Raw genomic sequence first — 21,581 nt, 5'->3', positions numbered from 1 at the left:
CAAGTCATCTTAGGCTACTCATCAGAGTGATATTCTTCATAATATAATATAATAAAGCTCCTTCAGTGGTTGTTTGCTTATGAAGACCCGTGTTTCACTGGTTGAAAAAAAGTTCTTCATGTTACATTATATGTTTTAGTGCCTTTCCAGAGCTCATTCCTCAAACTAACGGTCTGCGCTGACTGCATATCTTCTCTGTAGCATCCCTGAGGGCAGCACTATGGAAACTAAAGTCCCTGCAGTTCAGAGACAATGACGACAAGTCTCAAATCACATACCCAGACATGTGGACTCTAACTAGGGCACTACACTTAATATTTCCAGCTGGCTGCTTTCACCCAGAGAACATTTAACTTTAACTACCCAATCCTTTTTAGACCTATTAGTGTATCAGACCATCGTAAATACATTTGACCATTACAATTGTGTTTCGACCAATTAAAATGCCGGATGATTTCACAGATTCTGAGGTGACCTCAGATGGAAATATGGGTGTTGTAATAGCAGACTGGAAGCAGGTAAAGCTAATTTAGAGGTTGGAAATGTTAACACAGTTGCAGGATGTAAAAAACAGAACTGTGAGGCACATTTCACCCAGACAGGACGAACAGAAGGAGAAGGGGCCCTTTCATTTGATCTACACATGTTTTGGGTCAAGGAAATATATCAACTGTGAATTTGCTGCTTGCTAAGGCAAGCATCCCTATTGTTGCTCATATGTACAGATACTGATTATATATTACACTATGACTAGGAAACCACACTGCAACACTGATTCTGTATGTGTTAAGTAAAGTGCAGTGATTTTTCTGCATGCACACACACACACACTAGCATTGACACATCTGACCACTGACAAGAGAAACCACGAGAGAGAAAGCAGGAACTCTGGTGACCCATCTCTTTTTTATTGACCCTAACATCTGCCTTTCTTTCTCCGAGACTAAAAGACTCAGCAAACCACGAAGCCCTTCTACATTTCTGTGCAAATGTTTCCAAGGCGGCAAACAAAGCACTTGCATCTATTGACGTCATTTTTTCAAATAAGGCAAGTTTTCAGATCCATTTTTAATGGCTCAAATATTTTAAATAATAATAATAATAAACAAAAACTTCATATTAGTGTCACATTTATTCACTCGCCTCTGAGACTGAACAGAACAGGTCTAGGGAGATTCTTTTGTCTTCTTTTGTCTAGGGAGATTGCATGACTGTACAATTAATTTATGACCTGCTAGTAAAGAGTGTATCTGAAATAGCCAAATCCCATAAATAAAAGGGGATGTGCAAATAATTTTGCCTTTGCAGTGTATATTTAAATTATATTGATTCTCTTTCCCAAATATGTCAAACATTATGCATTGCAGCAACCTTTAAACCTTCCATCCTTTATGTAATTAAGAACAGGTGCTGCTAAAAAACCTGCTTGTTTACATAAGTTTCAACGATGTAGAATCAGAAACCAGAACCATTCATGCATTATGTTTACTTCACCTTTCTGCCTTTGCATATTTTTTTCAGGTGGGCGTGGCGACTGTGTTTGGAGCGCGACCTGATTGGCTGGTTGAGCTGAGCTGTTTTGACTGATTCATATGGTGAGACACTTCAAAACAAAAGTCCTTTAAACTAGCAAATGAGTCAAACAAATAGTTATCTGTTAAATATAAAAGTATATGTAGCAGGTGCGAAAGTAATATGCTGAAAACAGTCATGTCAGCTATAGTAACAAGTCTGTGGAGCGTTTGATAGTGAGTGTAATTCCGAAGAAAGAGCCAAGAAAGTCTGAAGAAAGCGAAAAGGCCGCTGGTAGGAAAGAATGAGCGCAGATGAGAGCTCGTGAAATACTGATGGACACCCGTGCGCCATCTGCTGGTCAAAACGAAGCACAGCATGCTGCTGATATTTGCATTAATCTATATATAAAATAATACTACTACTAATAATACATTTTTATTTATTAAATGTATATTTATTTTATATTATATATCATAATTTTAAAACACAAATATGTGGAACACATAATTCAAGAAACAAAAGCAATCTTTTTTATTTTGTTTTTGGGACTGTGACATATTATTTTTTTCTATAGGGACATAATGAATTGCATGTTCACAAACTTTTCAAAAGAGTAAAAACTAAACCGAATATAGAAGCTAAAAATAAATAAACATTGGAAATGAAAACTCTCACCCACAAATTAAATCATTGAAGAGCTGGAGGAAAGTGCATTTTGATTCTTATGACAGGTTATGTGATCTGACATAATATATTTACAAGCAAACAGAATTCAAAAACACAAAAAAGAAGAGGATTGTGGGGTTGTACATGGTTTTGGGTTTAAGGTCAACATATTCCCATAAATACCCAGAGAACAAATACCATTGATGTCCTGAGTTTTCATGTGATCTCAATTCTGCTCTGCAGAAACACCGATACAAACGTCCTGAGAGGTCTCAAATGGGATATGGTAACCCCTGTATATGCAGTTAATACTAGCTTAATAAAGAAGAGGGAAAATCAGATCAACGGTGATATAAATTCCATATGCATTACCTTGGGAACTGATCATGTCTCTATATAATTAAACTCTGGAATGATGTGGAAGAATTGGTCTATGCTTATAAGGAAGGTCACTATTGTTAGATAAGAAAAGCCAAACAACTGATTAAAACATCTAATTATACAGTTCAGCCAGGAACAGACAGTCCAAATGATTAACTGCAATTCAGAGAGAACCACTGACAAATGGGAAGTCTTTCTATAAACATTTTTTAAGAACTAGAAAATGAAAACTCCATTCACTCACCCTCAGGTCGATCCAAACCCATATGACTTTCTATCATCCGTGGAACACAAAAAAAGGCATTTAGAAAAATCTCCAGGCCACTGTTTCTATACAACAGCGTCTTGCAAACCCAAAAAGCATATATTAATTCAATTTCAGTGACACAAAGTATGGAAGAAAGAAAGTCATAGTGGTTTTTAACGACATAATGTAAGGTTGCGTATATTTATGACAGAATTTTCATTTTTGGTGAACTATAGCTGAATTTCAGTTTCTTTATTACAAACACTGCAGAAAATATTTTTTTAAATGCCAGAGATTTGTAGTAAACCCTAGACATAATTTTGTAAATGCATATGCTCAGACATACTTTCACCCCGCCATCTAACAGCTTACATATTTTTCTGTATTTTTAAACCTAAAACAAAAGTTGTGAACTGAGCTCAGAAACAGCTCTGGAAAATAGATGCTGCAGCCTGAGGAATAATGACCTCATATCTTCCCTGCAGCCAATCAGGACACAGCGTGAATACAGCCACTGCTGACTCACTTCCTGTCCGTGGCTGCAGTTCTGGAGGAGAAAACTTCACAGTTCTTCAGTGCCTGTAATCAGTGCAGTGGATGAAAGTATTTACGGACAAAACAATTACAACAGAGTAGAAAAGATAGATTTATAGAAAAATAACTAAAAGCATTCAGTAAGGCTGTTCGTTTTACTTTCACACGACTGATATGATGATTAGTAAACATGAAGTCTCATTTACACTCATTACACTGTTTATGTGTCAAAATTGAGAAGTTTGCGTGGCATGAGATTACTCTTTTTGGGCAGGCATGATAAGATTTCAAAGCGGTACTAGCACCGTAATCTGACCAAACAGAATGTATTATTTTTTTCCAACTGCTGTTACATCTCCCACACATTCAAATGTACTAGACTTTTCTATTCACACTCCATTGACCATTATACTGTTGCTTTGTAATAATTCTTTTGACCTGTAGAAGACAGCAGGGAGCTGTGACTATGGTTTCCAAGCTCTGAAGTTCTGTACAAAAAACAAGTAGCTAAGAGGTCTAAAGTAGCTAAAAATCCACTATGTTGTTTCCACCTTCAACATCTGTCGTTTTTCCTGCATTTTCCACATTCTTTTACCCATTCTTTACAACAGCCCATCTATGATTGAAATTTACATCATGCACATTGATGTACAATTTACATCGCACAAACAGAAAATCAAAGCATACTTTCAGCTTAATAATTCTATGACTGTTATGCTGCCAATAACCACAGAAAATACATTATTAACAAGCACTTGCATTGAAAGTCTATGGGGTAAAATATTGTGAAGGGTTGAAGATTTGAAAGGTGCTGGTTGAATGTTTGTTAAAACACTTATATTAACTAAAATGTGTTATCTGAGCTCTAAAGTTGTCTGAAACCAGTGTTACCCAACCTCATCTTCAAACGCTTCCTAATCAAACACACCAGATTCATGATCATTCGTGATATTGTAAGTAGAATTTCCACAACTTGAAAGAGATCCAGGGCATAAAAAATGTGTACTGTTGGTGTGCCTCCAGAAATAGGTTTGGGAAAAACTGGTCTGAATAATACCTTTTGAAATGGGACGGACTGATTTACAGGAGAGTTCTTTAGTAGAGTTTACTGGCTTTACGTGGCCATAATTGGTTGAAGGTGGACAACTTTTCACAGACAAGGCTAGTAAGTCGTTTTAAGACAGTAGGTCATTTAGAAAATGTAAGTTATGCGGCTATACTTCCGTGTGTATTTTAAAGGAGCAATGACTTGCTTCATAGACTTCCACTGTAAATGCAAGCTGTTTTGTTATTTTCTCAGGTAATCAACATCATATAACAGATGCTGTTGACAGAGCTTAACTTGTACTAAACTCAGACTATTCCTTTAAACAAGTGATCACAAAGGTGCCAAATTGTCAACACAATTTTAAATCACACAATGTGTCACAAAAGAAAACAGGCTGCTGGGAAAATGGCACATCTATTGATTGATGTTTAAAAGCAACACAAACATAAATGTAAATAACACTAAAAAATAAGATCTTAAACCTTTTACTGCCTAAACATACATAAAAAGGATTGTTCAAACATAACATGTTATGTTCTTGTCCAAAAGTACCTTAAAAGTTGGTTAATTCCGCCTCAGTTGAGAAATGACCATGTGACTATTAGAACATCAGCACACACACAGATCTGGCTGTGCCATCTAAGAAACCCTAAACTCAGATATGTGCTGGACTTCAATTCATAAGCATCAATAATGGCAAGAAAACTGTATAACACTGACTGGAATGATTCAAGGCCTTGAAAACACAAGTGTCCGATTGCCTCGCCATCTCAAACCCAATACTGGTTCTTTTTCAGAGCTGGGTTTGTTGTCCGACAGTGCTGTATTAACTCAGGATCCGCCCCTTTGGAGTCCATGTTTGACATGGGGATGTTGTTCGCAGGATCGGTTTTCCTAAAAGTCTCCTGACTCACTTCTCCATTCTTCGGCTTTGCCGCCACCGTTTGGACGTTGTGCTTCCCGGTTTTGTTGCGACGGACCAAGTAGTAGGCCAGAATTGCGGCCAGGAGCATGAGTAGGAGGATGACGAGAATGGGAATAAGGATAGCCCACAGCGTATTTCGTCTAGACACCACAGGAGTCGCTGTAGTGCTGCCAGAAGCCACGTCCCCATCTCCTTTCCACCTGGGCTCGACTTGACCTGGATCGCTCTTGACAAACACCGGTGGCACTTTGAGCAGTGTAGCGCCATAAACTCTAGAAGGATCGTAAGGGACCACATGGAAGGACAAGACGCACTCTGCAGGTGGAACACCGTGTGCTTTTAGGAGAAAGCGTGCTTCATCTTGACCTTGACCTTCATTGTTTTGACCCCCAGTTGTGTTTAAGATCTCCAGAGCTACCCGACCTTCATCCAGGTCTCGTTGGGTGAAGGAACTCACTGGTTGGCCATCATCTTGCCCACCCCTCTTGACAAACCGAGCTCCTTGGGGTTGTTGGATTATGCTGAAGGTTGGAGATGCTCTGGTCTTGTTGGCCAGAGGTGTAGCGTCCAGCAACTTTCTGTCTACGAGTACAGTAGCACCTCTGGGTAGCAGGGGATTCTGGGCCACGTTCGCCAATGGTTTCACAGTAATGTTGAGGATGGAGGACACATTCGCCGCCCTACTTCTGGCCATAAAGGCCACGCTATCTCTCGGTGAGGTGGACTTAACGAAACGGACACTCACTCTTCCCTGTTTGATCTGCTTCTGCGTGAAAGCCGACGTGGGCTGTCTGTCCACCATTACGGCTGCGTATTTTGGGACATTGGTGATCTTATAGAGTACATCTTCCTCGACAGGACCCCCAGTGGAGGTGCTCAGCATGTCCTCTGTGATTAGCGTCTCGTCATCTCCCTGCCTTACGTGGATCTCTGGAGCTTTGTTCAGTATCAGAGACTTGGCCAGGATTCCGATATGCAGCGTGTATGGGTCTGTTTGGTGTTTCCCATCAGACACTATAAATTCCATGAAGCCATCGGACAGACTTCCATCGCTAACAAAAGTAACCCGCCCAGTGTTGATGTCTTCCTGGCTGAACTGGTTGATCCGGTCTCCAGAGTCTGTGTAGATGACATATCCATTAGCTGGATTCTTGGAGATGGTAAATCGGACCTCGTCCGGTGTGCTGTCCTGGTCAACCGTGTTGAGGTAGCTTTTGGAGATGATGGTCTTGGAGCCCTGGAGTGCTTCCAGGAGCAGGTCCAAGCTTACAAGTTCTGGTGGGTTTGAGTCTCGTCGTCTGATGGAGATCAGGAAGATCTCCTCCAGAACCACGGCACCGGACTGGACTTGCGGAGTGCGGCCACTGGGGTTCAGATAGACCTGGAAATAGAAGGTATCAGAGGATGCTCCAGAGTCATCGTGATTGTACTCTACATCACCACGTGCCACGTCATCCTGCAGGAAACGGGGAGCATTGCGAGGCAGGTCAGACCCTCCGAGAGTGAGTCGTCCATGATTGGGGAACCGACGCACTTCATAGACAATGTCTTGCCCCACCCGCTTCTGCTCAGGCAAACTGGCCAGCAGGTTAGAAGCATCCAAAACAGAGCTGTCAATCACTTTAGACTGACCCTGCACCACTGACACACCTGCAACACATTAACAAAACACCAAAGGAAAATAATTAAATTACATTTAATTATTAGACCTGTGTCCTAGAGATTAGCATACAACAGAGACCTGGAGGGCTACTGCCCTGCAGAGTTTAGCCAAACCGTAATCAAACTCACCTACCTGTAATTTTCTAGTAACCCCCGAAGACCTTGATTAGCTCGCTTGGTGGTCTTTGATTAGGTTTTGAGCTAAACTCTGCAGTGCAGGGCCAGATTTGAGAAACAGAGTTGAGTAACAATGCTCAATGCAGAAAATACAAGTTTTAATGTGGCCTGCATTGTGTCCTGTTCCCACCACATTTGCCTATTATTATCAGTCTTCTGTTTACTTTTGTATCAGTTGACAAAGAGCACCTGCATCAAACCCCAACTCCAAAAAATTACATTTAATTGGTAGCTACCTTTGTTCTTCCAGAGCTGAGATGACACATTTTGATTGGCTGCGTAGTATGACACAGTGACTGGCAGGCTGTGATGCAGCTCTGTTGCTGGGGGCGATGTGAGGGCCAGCTCAACAGAATCTTTCAGGACCCAGAAGGGCTCAGCCGGCATCTGATGCTCATAATATACGGCACCTGCATCCAACTGAACACACAAGACGAATCAAAAACCCTTTTATAACTGGCCACAGCCTATAACACTGTTCATAAAACACATCAAATGGTCAGATGTTGAAGCATCAGACAGCAAATAGGGAATATAGTTTGAATTCTAAACCTGAAATACTTGCAGATTTCATAAGTTTACATTCAGCATGCAAAATCCTAAATATAATGAGATAATAGTGCTGCCCTCTACTGGCCACTAATAATATCTGCACATATGCTGCTCTCTTGTGGCAAGAGATGGCATTACAATGGAAGAGGCTTTAATGACAACTCATTTTAAGGGTTTTTATACAATGTCAAAACAAAACAATTATTCTGTAAAATAATACTAATACAAATACTATTACTTCTGCTACCGCTAATAAAATCTAAACCTTTCTAAAATGTAGCTGTACGTGTTACTGGTTTCCTCTGCAAGTATATTTTCATAAATATACAATATTATTTACCTCAGTCTGTGTGAATCTAGTGATCTCCTCAAACTGTCCACGCTGGTTAGGTTTGATTATTCGTCCCAAGCGAGGAGGTTTCACTAGTGAGTATGTGATTTCATCACCGTCTTCACTTGTTATGGCCCGCAAAATATCTCCACTGATCACCTGCCTGGTGCCTGACAAGCATCACCAAACAAATCATATCACTCCACTGATTTCTTCATGAAAACACATTTTAGCAGCTTTCATTCAGCTATAATTGATATATTTGATCTACAAGGCTGTTCATGATGAGGAAAATTAAAAATTAAGTTTGAATATTTATGAACAATTTCTCTCTGGGCCAATAAAGATCTTTCATTTGGCCCAGAGAAAGACAGGGATTTGGATTTAAGCTCTGGACGTGTGGAGCCCACCTGGGAAGACCATGAGTTCTCCCTTTGTTTCCATGGAGATGGTGAGCTGTCTTGCCTTGACAGCGAAGCGGTAGAGAGGTGAAGTGTGTTCTCCATCAGTCACGGTGAAGCTGAACCCACCAGACTCTGAGCCTGAGACCAGACACAAGCACATCATATTCACTACATCATGTTACACTCTTAAAACAAGGGTTCTTCAATGGTTTCTTACAGCACATTAGATTTATCAAAGTAAAATTGCTTTGAGGGAACTTTTATCTAAAAATTTGCTATACATTTGCTAAAGCGTTTAGAGTGGGCTATAGTGAGTTGGGTAACACTTTAGAATACTGTTCCATCATTAATGAATAACTACACAAGAACACATGAGTAATGTAATATTAGCACTCTAGTAACTATTAGTAACTAACAAGAAACTCTGATGAATGAATTAGTAAGTAATAGAGCTTAGTCGAATGTGGTAGTTCACTATTAGCTAATCAGTAACTATTATTTTTTCATACCTCCCTAAGAACTACTAAGAACTATTGTATACAGGTTCATAATTAATGAATAATACATAATGAATAATTAATTCTAAAGTAACGGTCATGGTAACCCACTAGTAATGACTCAAGTATTACCAAATTCTTCAGAAGGAATGACTTTTTTTTTTTAATTATTTGGATCAGTATTCTAAAGTGAAGATCATGATAACTCCCTAGTAACGACTGAAATCATTGTAAGCGTTTGAGAGTGTTGTGAAGCATTGGATGGTAATTATTCAGGTGTTACTACATCCTTCTAAAGGAATTACTAGTTTTTTGGATCAGTATTCTAAAGTGAAGATTGTGATAACTCCCTAGTAATTACTGAAGTCATTGTAAACTTTTAAGGTTTTTGTTAGTAATTCAGTTTGCTAGATTTGGTAACACTTAAATCATTACTAGTGGGTTACCGTGATCTTCACTTTAGAATACTGATCCAAATAATTAGTAATTTCTTCAGAAGGATGTAGTAACACTTGAGTTATTACTATCCAAAACCTCACATATATCTCAAACGCTTTAAATCATGTCAGTCAGTATTAGGGAGTTATGATGCTTTTCACTTTAGAATACTGACCCAAGTAGTTAGTAGTTCCTTTAAAAGAATTAGATAAATATTGAGTCATTACTAGTGGGTTACCATCATCTTCATTTTAGAATTAATTGTAAATTATGCATAATTCACATTAATTATGAACCTGTATACAGTAGTTCTTAGTAGTTCTCCAGGATATATAAAAAAATAGTAGTTATTGATTAGCTAATAGTGAACTACCAGTTTCAACTGAGCTCTATTACTTACTAAATCAATAATCATAGTTTCTTGTTAGGTAATAGTAGTTATTACAATGTTAACAGTGCATTAGTGACTTGTTCCTGTGTAGTTATTCATTAACAAAGGATCAGTATTCTAAAGTGTTACCGTGAGTTGCTATGTGGTTGCAAGGTGCTCACTAGTTTTAGTGTGTTGCAAAGTGTTCAAAGTTGGTTTAGTGTTTTGCTATGCGGTTCAAATTGATATTTTTGCATGCTCTATATGATTTCTAAGGTGTTCTGAGTTGTTTTAATGTGTTTTTGGGTTTTAGCGTGCTACTATTATATGATTGCTGAGGTGTTCTGAGCTGTTTTTAGCATGTTGCTATGCATTTGTTAATGTGTTCTGTGCTGTAGCATGTTGCCATGCAGATGCTAAGCTATTCCAAATAGTTTTAGTTTTTTTTGCATGCTGCTACTCTATTTGATTGCTAAGTTGTTATTAGTCGTTTGTAACGTTGCTATGTAGTTGCTAAGGTGTTTTTATCATCTTGCTACTGAATATGACTGCTGTGTTGTTTTTTATGATTGAGTTTTAGCATGTTTCTATGCAGTTACTATGATATGATTGCTAATGTGTTCTCAGTTTTTTTTAAAGTGTTGCTATGCATTTGTTAACATACTAGTAATTGAGTGGGGTTTAGCATGTTGCTAAAGGTGTTCAGAACAGTTTTTTAGCTGCCGCTACTGTGATTGCTGAGGTGTTTTAACATGTGATTTGCTAATGTGTTTTGAGTGGGGTTTAGCATGTTGCTAAAGGTGTTCAGAACAGTTTTTTAGCTGCCGCTACTGTGATTGCTGAGGTGTTTTAACGTGATTTGCTAATGTGTTTTGAGTGGGGTTTAGCATGTTGCTAAAGGTGTTCAGAACAGTTTTTTAGCTGCCGCTACTGTGATTGCTGAGGTGTTTTAACGTGATTTGCTAATGTGTTTTGAGTGGGTTTTAGCATGTTGCTAAAGGTGTTCAGAACAGTTTTTTAGCTGCCGCTACTGTGATTGCTGAGGTGTTTTAACGTGATTTGCTAATGTGTTTTGAGTGGGGTTTAGCATGTTGCTAAAGGTGTTCAGAACAGTTTTTTAGCTGCCGCTACTGTGATTGCTGAGGTGTTTTAACGTGATTTGCTAATGTGTTTTGAGTGGGTTTTAGCATGTTGCTAAAGGTGTTCAGAACAGTTTTTTAGCTGCCGCTACTGTGATTGCTGAGGTGTTTTAACGTGATTTGCTAATGTGTTTTGAGTGGGTTTTAGCATGTTGCTAAAGGTGTTCAGAACATTTTTTTAGCTGCTGCTACTCTGATTGCTGAGGTGTTTTAACATGTGATTTGCTAATGTGTTTTGAGTGGGTTTTAGCATGTTGCTAAAGGTGTTCAGAACAGTTTTTTAGCTGCCGCTACTGTGATTGCTGAGGTGTTTTAACATGTGATTTGCTAATGTGTTTTGAGTGGGTTTTAGCATGTTGATAAAGGTGTTCAGAACAGTTTTTTGCATGCTGCTACTCTATATGATAGCTAAGTTGTTCTGAGTTGTTTTAACGTGTGATTTGCTAATGTGTTGTGAGTGGCTTTTGGCATGTTGCTAAAGTTGTTCAGAACTGTTTTTTAGATGCTGCCACTCTAGATGATGATTGCTGAGGTGTCCTGAGGTATTTGTTTTTAGCTTTTTGCTATATGGTTGGTATGGCATTTTTATTGGGTTTTACTATGATGTGATGCAGTTTTGGGAGGTTTTATTATATTGCTGTGGTGTTCTGAGTGGCTGGGCCTTGAAAGTGTCTTTTAACATGATTCCATGTGGTTTCTAGGCTGTTCTATATGATTGCTACGCCCCAAATCTCTTTTCTGGTCCCTCATCAGGTGGCCTACTGTATTTTTCTTTAGTAGCTTATATTTTATTCTGCTTTTAAAGGTTTTAAAGGACTCGATTCAAAGAAACTGATGTTAACCCACCCTGATGAATGAATAAAACCTCTCCATTATTAATCTGAGCCTGGGTGAAACTGTCCATGCTGTCATTCGGGGACACTTTAAAGGCAACGATCCCATTGCTGGGCGTCTCTATAGCATACATCAGCTCCTCCGGAGGGGTGTCAAGATCTTCGCTGCTCAGCATACTGGCTGTGATTTCAGACTCCTCGCCAGCTAGAAGCTGGAAGGAGAGAGCAGACACACAAACAAAGAGAGATAAACAAACCAATAAACAAGATGGAACAACTAAACTGTTGTTTTCAGAGGTGTCTAACTGTCTGGAGTCGTTGGGATGTGAAAGAGGCAGTTATGTCTCCTCTGATGCTGCTCTAATGGATGTGTAATGGACAAGTTGCTGAAAGACATTCTTAAATGATGAAATTCAGCTGGGAAAGTGCAGGGCTGCCATGTGAGCGCCACACATCAACACGCATTTATCTGTTCCTGAATGCTTTCACTGCCTCCATCTACCGCTCTCCTGAGAGTCCGAGGGGAAAAAAACTGGAATTGAGTACATGGTGTAGTGCCCTGGAACAGAAAGGTCTACAAACTCATTATCATTTAGTAATCTAGTTTCCACATAACGTGACCTTCAAGAATTAAGTGCATGTAAAATCATCTCCTTTCCTCCTACGAGTGCTATTTAATGGGGGGCAATGCAGTGTCATTACCAGGGCAAATATTAGTCTTTGCAGATAGCTCTCCGTACTGCCCCCTGGTGACAATTCAAAGACCTTTACATCACTTCCTGTGTAGTATATGCATGGGCATCCAGTAGATGGTAGCACTAGACCAGAGTACAGCACGAGTGAAACATAAGACACAAATATCTCGCAAATTGGGTGGGAAATTGCTGTTTCTTCATACTCAATATTTAATAGATGTAACATGGATCAGAGGCTGCATGGCAAATCAAATCCCAGCATGCCGTGCTGAGGCCTGCTTTGATGGGAAACTGCAATCTCTCTCTGATTAGACTGGTCTGGCTCTATAGGGTCTCTACATTAGAGCACAGGGAGCCCAGAACTGATATATTACTCTGAGTGTGTGTGTGTTTGAGTAATCGAGTGATTGTGTTTGTGTGGATGAATCTCACAAAAGTTTCATGATTCATGCCAAAATCAAAAGGAAAACCACATGAAATTGTAAAACGAAGCCATTTTGGGAACATTGCGATTTTTGGAGCCGGGACAATAATTGCTACAAAATGAAAAACAGAGCTCGTCCACATTATTGTAATGTGAAAATTATGATTTCTTATTTAGTAGATACCATATTAGTATTTGTGGTACTGAATTTAATTGACCCAATTTTAATTCCAATACAGACATTTTTTTTGCCACATTACAGTCATTCAAATTATTTATTTATTTATTTTGCATTATGCAGTTAATTATATTCATATCACAATAATACAATAATAATTTAATACATTAAAATATACATAACTATAATTTCTGCATATTAGTGTATAAATGTATACTTGTAAAACAAAAATCTGTATATATATATATATATATATATATATATATATATATATATATATATATATATATATATATACACACACACAATTATTATATATAATTACTAATAAATAAATGAATAAAAATTATATTTATAAGATATTTAAATCTGTTTTTCCCCTTTTGATCCTTTTGATTTTAGGGTGAAATATGAATCAGGCATTTTCTAGTGAAATCACCTAATTATAAGTGTGTTAAATACTGTGCTGGTAAAACTTGTGTTTACAATTTTGGAAAGAGCAGGCCTGAATTTTCGACTTGCTCTGTTATTATCATCAGTAACCATCGAAAATTGAGGTGTTCCTGGATTAAAACATGTCTGATACAGAGACAGACAGACAGAGAGAGAGAAGGCACGTGCGAGAGAGAAGGGGAACTATCCGCATGTGGAAAAACACACATATCATTATTTCACATTTTGCGGGAGTCGAGCAGCGTCTCTGATTGGTCAGCTTTCCCTCCAGCCCAGAAGCCAAATTCTTGCCAGCATCATGGTTTTCCAAAAATATGAGTTTCCACGGTGACCAGAAACCACATACAACATTGAGCAAGCACTGAATGACACTCTGTGTTCCAGCGGAGGGAGTCGCTCTGAATTTTCCGACTACGTCTCTGTTCTAGAAGATTCATTAATGTTTAAAACAGGGAAAATGGTCTCGGTGTACCTCCATTCCGGTGTTGTGTTGGAGGCGGGGCGGCTCGTCGTTCACCGGGAGGATGGTGATGCCGATGGTCAGGGACGCACTCCGGCGGGCGATTTGAAAAGCGGTTGCCATGAAGGTGAAACTGTCCTCTGTGGTCTCGCTGCTGTCGTGGAAATAGTACACCTGTCCCTGTTGTACCTGAGGAAACACATCATACGCAACAGACATAAAAATACAGTCACACACACACACACACACACACACCTCTAATCCTTTTTCTGACCATTAGGGCATTTTTGGTTTTACAGCGGCTTTATATTCTAATTTTTCAAGTGACAGTAAAACATCCTTTTAAAATTCTGTAGATGCAGTTTCCCTCCAAAAAGATGCAATATAAATTACCATGGGAACCATAGTTCCTGTTTTCAGGATTGTTTCATGTTGCTAATCAGAATCTTACTGTATTGTTTATTTATAGTGTAACCCTCATGTTGTGTTGTGGTCATTTTGACCTGGAAAGGATTTTCTTATTCCTAAAAATGCGTTAAAACCTAACAATTTACATATAATTTTTGGGGGGGATTTTTCCTTCACCTTCTTGTCAAAAGTCACCAGCCTACAAACAACAAAAAATTACTTGTTAAACTATATGATTACTATGATTACTAAGCTATATGACTGATCATATGCCTTATTGATCTAAGCCTATGCACCTCAGTTTTTGAGCAGATATTGTCACAATTATCCACAAATGTTTTTTTTTCACTCAAAAACTGAGGTGCATAAGTTCAGATCAATAAAGCCTATGATAAATCATTCCCAAAAAGAAATACAAAACATGTCCCAATTAAAAAGAAAACAAGTTGACAAAAAGGTAATATTGTTGATAATACACCATAATGAGAGATTTACAAGCAATTTTTAAAAGGCTGGTGATTTTTCACTGAGAACACCAAATTAGATAATGTTCAAAACAACAGAAAATGATGGAGGAAACTTATCCTAAAAATGTATTCGAATTGCAATAACCATGAAAAAATATCACAAGTTGGACTCAAACATGTGCTCTAACCACTATGCCACATCTCCAACCTTTTTTTTTTTAATAAGATTAACACAGTTGTGAATAGTGAAGCTGTTCTTCCAAACAAGCCATTTCTCAGTCCGTTTCATTACATAATTAAATGTACATCCGTCACACTAAAACTGGGTGGTCAGATGCACTTTTTAAACAAAGTGTAAATTTAGTCAAACAAACATAATGCAAATTCTAGGAAGCCCCACAGCTGCGAAGGCGTCATGTGAAACTGAAGTATGTTAGTGTGTCTGCGCAGGAGGTCAGACGTCTGCCGTTTGTCATATGCTACACAGATTTGAACAGGCTCCAGATGATCAGGTCATTGCACACAGTACAAACTACATAGTACAAATCTTAACAATGACCACAAGTCCTCACATTTTCTTCAGAAAACATAAACATGTTTTTGGCTTATTTTCATTAGTAAGAGCACCAAGCTCCAAGAGCTGTGTGCTAACCGCTAAGCCCAAGCTTATGCTAACAGAATTTCTAGCAGAGAAAAGCTGTGCTTCACCTCTTTCTGATATTGTTTAAGTCTGCATATTCTCACATTTGTCAGGAAATCTATCTATCATATTACTAGTATACTTTAGCTACAGTATGAAAAATTACTGTATATATGAAAAAAATACACTTGTACTAAAATTAGGTCTTAATTTATGCACTGTTGATGCTCGAGTAAACTGTATCTTGTTTTAAGGTTTTTCTAGATATTTCGACTTGAAAACAAGTAAAAAAAAAAGGCCAATTAACTTAGAAGCCATTTTTGCAGTATATGGCTTAATGTGTCTAGAAATGTATTTTCTAGTGCTGTTTAGTCAGTAAATCGATACTGTTAGCGACTGTTCACAGAAGATGACAATTTTCCAAGTCCAGTGAAATGTTTGAGCTAACATGCTAATGGCTGAGAAGCTTTGATTATTTTAAGTTTGACCTTTTTGCTATTTTTATTGATAATAGGGGAAGTCGTGGCCTAATGGTTAGAGAGTCGGACTTGTAATCCAAAGGTTGCGGGTTCGAGTCTTGGGCCGGCAGGGATTGTAGGTGGGGGGAGTGAATGTATAGCGCTCTCTCCACCCTCAATACCACGACTGAGGTGCCCTTGAGCAAGGCACCGAACCCCCAACTGCTCCCCGGGCGCCGCAGCATAAATGGCTGCCCACTGCTCCGGGTGTGTGTTCACGGTGTGTGTGTGCACTTTGGATGGGTTAAATGCAGAGCACGAATTCCGAGTATGGGTCACCATACTTGGCCGTATGTCACTTCACTTTCACTTTCACTAATACAATAGAAAAAAGGCAGGAAAGAAGGAACAAAAGAAAATTCACGGTCCGCCTGTGAGACCACACAGCCCACTGTTTCAAAGTATGCATGCTAACGCTTCTATTTTTATTGTTGACATCAAAGGACTTGAGTCAATTTAAACTCGACTTATATTTTGGCAGCAAATTCATCCATCACTTGGTAGAAGCTAGTGACACTGGTCACAGATGTCAACACGGACAGGCTTGTGACATACAGTACCATCCTCAAAAACATTAATAATGCTAATATTAATAAAAAAAGGCATAGTCCACTTAAAAATGAAATTTCCACAAAAGAAAGAGACAGGTTTGGGATAACATGAGAGTGAGTAAATGATTTCCATTTCATTTTTGGGTGATTATCCCATTAATAATGTTAATATGTGTTTGATTTACTACAGTAAACAACTTTGGCACTTAATGTCCAATGTAAAATCAAAGTCCTAAGGAAAACACCATAGCTGTTTCACATTATTCTGCTGTTGTTTAGTCTGCATTTGTTATGAAATTGATAACTGCTGGCGACTATCTACATACAAAGTAAATTTTTGTAGCAGAGGAGAAATGTATTCCAGATTGTTTCGTCGTGACATGCTAATATCCGTTCTCTCTCTTTCTTTTTGAAGCCGTGAGCTGTTTTGAGATGTTTTCATCTCAGTGCTTTGTGAATGTTTGCTACTATGCTGCACCGTAAGCTATGGCAGCTTCCCCTGGTGTGGCAGCGGTGACCAGCAGTATACAAACCGACCGCTGACTCCACAACACAGAATAAAGAAACGGCACATTCAGCTCAGTAATGAGCATGACGCATACGTCTCTAATTTAGGAACAATTGTGCCTTGGTTCCTTTCCTGCGCAGTAGTTTTTCTCCATATGGAACATATTAGTTGTGTTTCAGAAAGCATTGAATAACCAAAGAAAGGAAATGTAGCACAGGACAGCGAGAGACAGAGCAGTTATGACGTTGTGTATTAAGATGTAGTGTGGAGCGGGTGCACACAATGAAGTTATTCTGACAGCTGGACTAAAGCCACCACAAGACATTGATTCTGAACTTCAAATTCAATCTGTCCTTAATCTGTGATCTCCCTCTCTCTCATCCTTCCCTTCTCTGTCTGATCTGAGAGATGTGTTCACTGCATAAGAAATCTGTCAATCTAACACCCCTCACGTCCTGCTGCGTCTCAATAGCTGAAGGGAATATTCAGTGTTATTTTCAACTTCAGACCTTCAAAATGTCAACGCCGCTGTTTTAAATAACACCAAAAGCATATGTGACCTGCTTTGTCATTTTGAGTCACTTAGTTTTTGACAGAAAAAAGTCTCAGCTTTCATTTCAAATTATTTAAATATTACAATTGTACATTCATACTCCAAACCATTGTTGAGATTTAATATTAGAAATACTGTCTATCAGAAAACAGTCTTTTGGAAAAAATGACCTCTAAAAAAATTTAAATATGTTTTTTTTTTACAAATTATCTGACAAAATTAGTAGATTTAATCAAATATAATATTATACAATATAATATAACATAACATAATAATTATAATAATATAATTGTGCAGGTAAACATGATGTTTGCTATGTACACTGCAAAAAACAAACAAACAAACAAAAAAACCCCAAAAGAAACAAAAACTAATTATTACTTACTGGGTATTTGTCTTGTTTTCCAGTACAAATATAAAAACATTACTTGATATGCAAAATTACTTAACATGTTACATTTTGTTTTCTGAAAAAATATTTAAAATTAAGTGAGTCTATACCTAAAAAAAACAAAAAAAAAAAAAAATCTGTCAATGAGGCCAGAAAAGATCAACTTAATTTAAAGGGAAAACAAGTTTATTTTTCCAAGTCTATTGGCAGAAATCTGTTCTTATTTTAAGCATTAAGTCACTCAACTGTGATATTTCTTTCAGAAAAAGACCTTATATATAGTGTCAAGTTAATCTAGCTCAATTTAAGAATCTTTAGAGACTTTGTTGAAAAACAAGACTAACAAATTGAGCAAGAAAAAAATTTCTTTGCATTGTACAAAATGGTTTATTGATATTTAAAAGTTTTAATGATGTTCTGTGAAGATTGTCCTGCTGTAAATTGTTGTGAAGATGCTAATCTCCCACGCACTACATTAAAGAGTAACATTTTGAATATCCAGATAAAACTGACACTATTTGAAAACGGAGACTTTGCAATTCTGTTTTGGTAACACAGAAATTGAGCCTGAAGTTGAAAATAACCTGGGAAGTCCATCTGTTCTGGATGAATCGCTCCTGAGTTAACCTGATCTCTGTTCTCGATGTTGCATGCCGGGCAGCGCAGTGTAAATGCTTTATTTGTGGGATATATGGGCTAGTTTATTCTGGCCCGCGGCTGCAGGGAAGCGCAAGTCAGAATTTCCATCAAGTTGGAACAGCAGTCGTAAGAGCAATGTCTAACTGCCCTCAAATAACAGCATACTCAGTCTACCGCCAGTCTTTCCCTGCTCATTCTTTCCACTAGAAGACCTCTGGGTCACTCCGCTAAAGATATTATAATGTGAAGCAGTTTTGGGGGGCCCGTCGGAAACAAAGAGAGCTCAGATAAGTCTTAAAAGACAGTGGGAGAAAGAGAAATTGTTTCTTTGAGCCTCTAAAACACAGCGAGCATCAGACGGGCGTGATCAAGGTCCGCCTCAATAGCTGTTATTCTGTGAACGGCTTGTAATTAAGATGCAGAAAATGCTATTTTATGCCTGACTGTTCCTCAATGATATGGCAAAATGCTACGAAGGGATCCTGGTAGTCTCTGAGAAACCATTACACAAGGCCAATGACAGCTCCTCTGGTTCCAGCGCAGCTCTTTTATCGTGAGAAGAATTAACTCTCATTGCAGGCACAAAGTACAAGCAAACAAAACAAACACGCCTGTAATTACAGTATCATTAGTTGTTACCACTGTTTCCTCTACAAATGAGAACAGTTTACCCAAAATATGAAAATTCTGTCATCATCTGCTCACCCTCATGTCGTGACTTTCTTCCTCCTGTGAAACTCAAAGCCATTTCCAAGCTGCTCGAGTGAACAATGAAAACATATTGTGACCAGTGGCTGTCAAGCTCCAAAAAAGGACCGATACGCACCATAAAATTGGTCTTTATGACTCAGAAACAACATTTCAAGTTTTCTGAAGTCACATGATAGCTTTACACACTCATTTGCATATTCTAGCAGCATCAATAAAGTATTATGAGTCATGTGGACTGCTGTTATGGAGATTTTATGTCCTTTCTGGACATTCAGACCTCCTGGAAACAATATGCAGTAATTGGATAGTAAAAATCAGTGTGAAGATTATGCAAAATATGTCATCTTGTGTTCCACAGAAGAAAGTTAGAGAATGAGTAAATTATTACAGGATATTTAATTTCATGTCAGTGTTTTGATTCTTAACTAAAACTAAAAGAAACCAAAACTATTCAAAAAAATAAGTTCAGTAATTAATAAAAAAATCTAAACATTAAATGGAGACAATCTATATCCTCTGATGCCCATAAGGACTGACAAATATGTTTCTGAGGTTTAAAAATAAAGGTGCTTAAAAGGTTCTTCACAGCGATGCCATAGAAGAACCATTATTGGTTCCACAAGTGAAGTGAGTGAAGTGAAGTGACATACTGCCAAGTATGGTGACCCATACTCGGAATTCGTGCTCTGCATTTAACCCATCCAACGTGCACACACACACCGTGAACACACACCCGGAGCAGTGGGCAGCCATTTATGCTGCGGCGCGCGGGGAGCAGTTGGGGGTTCGGTGCCTTGCTCAAGGGCACCTCAGTCGTGGTATTGAGGGTGGAGAGAGCGCTGGACATTCACTCCCCCCACCTACAATCCCTGCCGGCCCGAGACTTGAACCCGCAACCTTTGGATTACGAGTCCGACTCTCTAACCATTAGGCCACTTCTCCCATCCCCACAGCTAATATTCATGGCCACACCTCTGATGCTCATATAAGGGTTGATGAACATTTTTCCGAGGTGAAATAAGAATTAGAGCTGTTGCTTTTGCAACTAGCTGAAATAAATGTTAAAGTAAAATTACTAAAACTGAAATAAATATAATATAATATAAATATATATATAAAAACTAATAAAAGTGACAAGAGCAAATAATAAAATGACAAAAACTTAAATTAAAATGAAAAATGAACATATTAAGATAATAAATTATTGATTGTATATAAATAATAGTAAAATGTTGTTTGTTGGCACTCACATCCTCCCAGGTGAAGTTGACAATTCCATCTTCTTCATCCAGATACTTAATATTTCCATGCTGAGGTTCTTCCTCCATTATAAACTCGATGTTCATGGAACGGTAGAAGTGGTGTGTGATATTCAGAACCTCTTGGGTCAGCGCCACAGATCCACCCTCCCTCACAGTGAGGTTGACCACCTGGATGGGTATGATGCGTGGAACAATGACCACCTGCACCTGTAGAGCTTCTATGGTGGTGAAGCCATTGCTGACATCGACGGTGAAGTGGTCCTGGCCTTGAAGGGAAGTGGAGACGTAAAAGATTCTGCCCAAGTTTATGTCCTCTTGTGTGAAGGATTGAATGTAGTCCACGGGTGACGCTGTACTGTCCGAGTCGTTGTTGAGTTTGACCACATGACCCAGCCGTGGAAAGTCTTTGACAGAGTACACCATCTCTTTGGGCAGGATGTCTTTTTGCATCACCTAAGAGGATGGCAAGAAGACCTTCAAATGAGTTCAGTAAGAACCTGGAAAAACTGCTTTCAAATACTGCATATCCCTACGGACATCCAGGTACCAGCTATCTTTTAATAATAATTACCTTCAGAACATGCAGAATATTTCTTTCACAATGTACTGTATACACTTTCACTAATGTATTTAAGAAAAGTTAACATAAAAATGAAAAGCCTCACTGTCATGTCATTCCAAATTCAAACTGTTGAAGAATTTGTATTTTCATACATTTAAATATTACGTTTGATATCAATAATGTTAGGACATGAATTTATTTGGACATGCCATTTTTTAATGACATTTTGAATATATGTAAATGGAAATGACATTCAAGAAAGAAAGTTATATGGGTACTATACGAGGATGAGTAAAGGAATTTCATTGTTGGCTGAACTATCCCTTCAACTTAAATCTTAGAGTAATATTTACATAGTTTAAAAATACATAAAAAATGTTTTGACCTATTAAATGGCCCTGAATGGTACATTTAGCTGTTATCATAAATTATATTATGCCAA

At 38.3% G+C, this 21,581-nt stretch overlaps 1 protein-coding gene across 1 annotated transcript in view; it reads right to left on the bottom strand.

Annotated features, from left to right (window-relative positions):
* Window positions 1-2,030: 2,030 nt before the first annotated feature.
* The window catches only part of cspg4 (chondroitin sulfate proteoglycan 4), a gene marked incomplete at its 5' end in the record, with an annotated part of 52,789 nt that continues 33,238 nt past the window's right edge, over window positions 2,031-21,581 (bottom strand). The window contains 7 exons of the mRNA XM_079411726.1: window positions 2,031-6,966; window positions 7,392-7,575; window positions 8,048-8,208; window positions 8,449-8,580; window positions 11,733-11,931; window positions 13,942-14,118; window positions 20,566-21,030. Coding sequence (XP_079267852.1) covers window positions 5,162-6,966; window positions 7,392-7,575; window positions 8,048-8,208; window positions 8,449-8,580; window positions 11,733-11,931; window positions 13,942-14,118; window positions 20,566-21,030 — 3,123 coding nt within the window. The 3' untranslated portion in view covers window positions 2,031-5,161. The remainder of the gene's footprint in view (window positions 6,967-7,391; window positions 7,576-8,047; window positions 8,209-8,448; window positions 8,581-11,732; window positions 11,932-13,941; window positions 14,119-20,565; window positions 21,031-21,581) is intronic.

The sequence above is a fragment of the Barbus barbus genome (genome assembly GCF_936440315.1).
Source record: "Barbus barbus genome assembly, chromosome: 48".
Classification (NCBI taxonomy): Eukaryota; Metazoa; Chordata; class Actinopteri; order Cypriniformes; family Cyprinidae; genus Barbus; species Barbus barbus.
The sequence above is the reverse complement of the archived record's forward strand: the minus strand, read 5'-3'. Positions and strand labels throughout refer to the sequence as shown.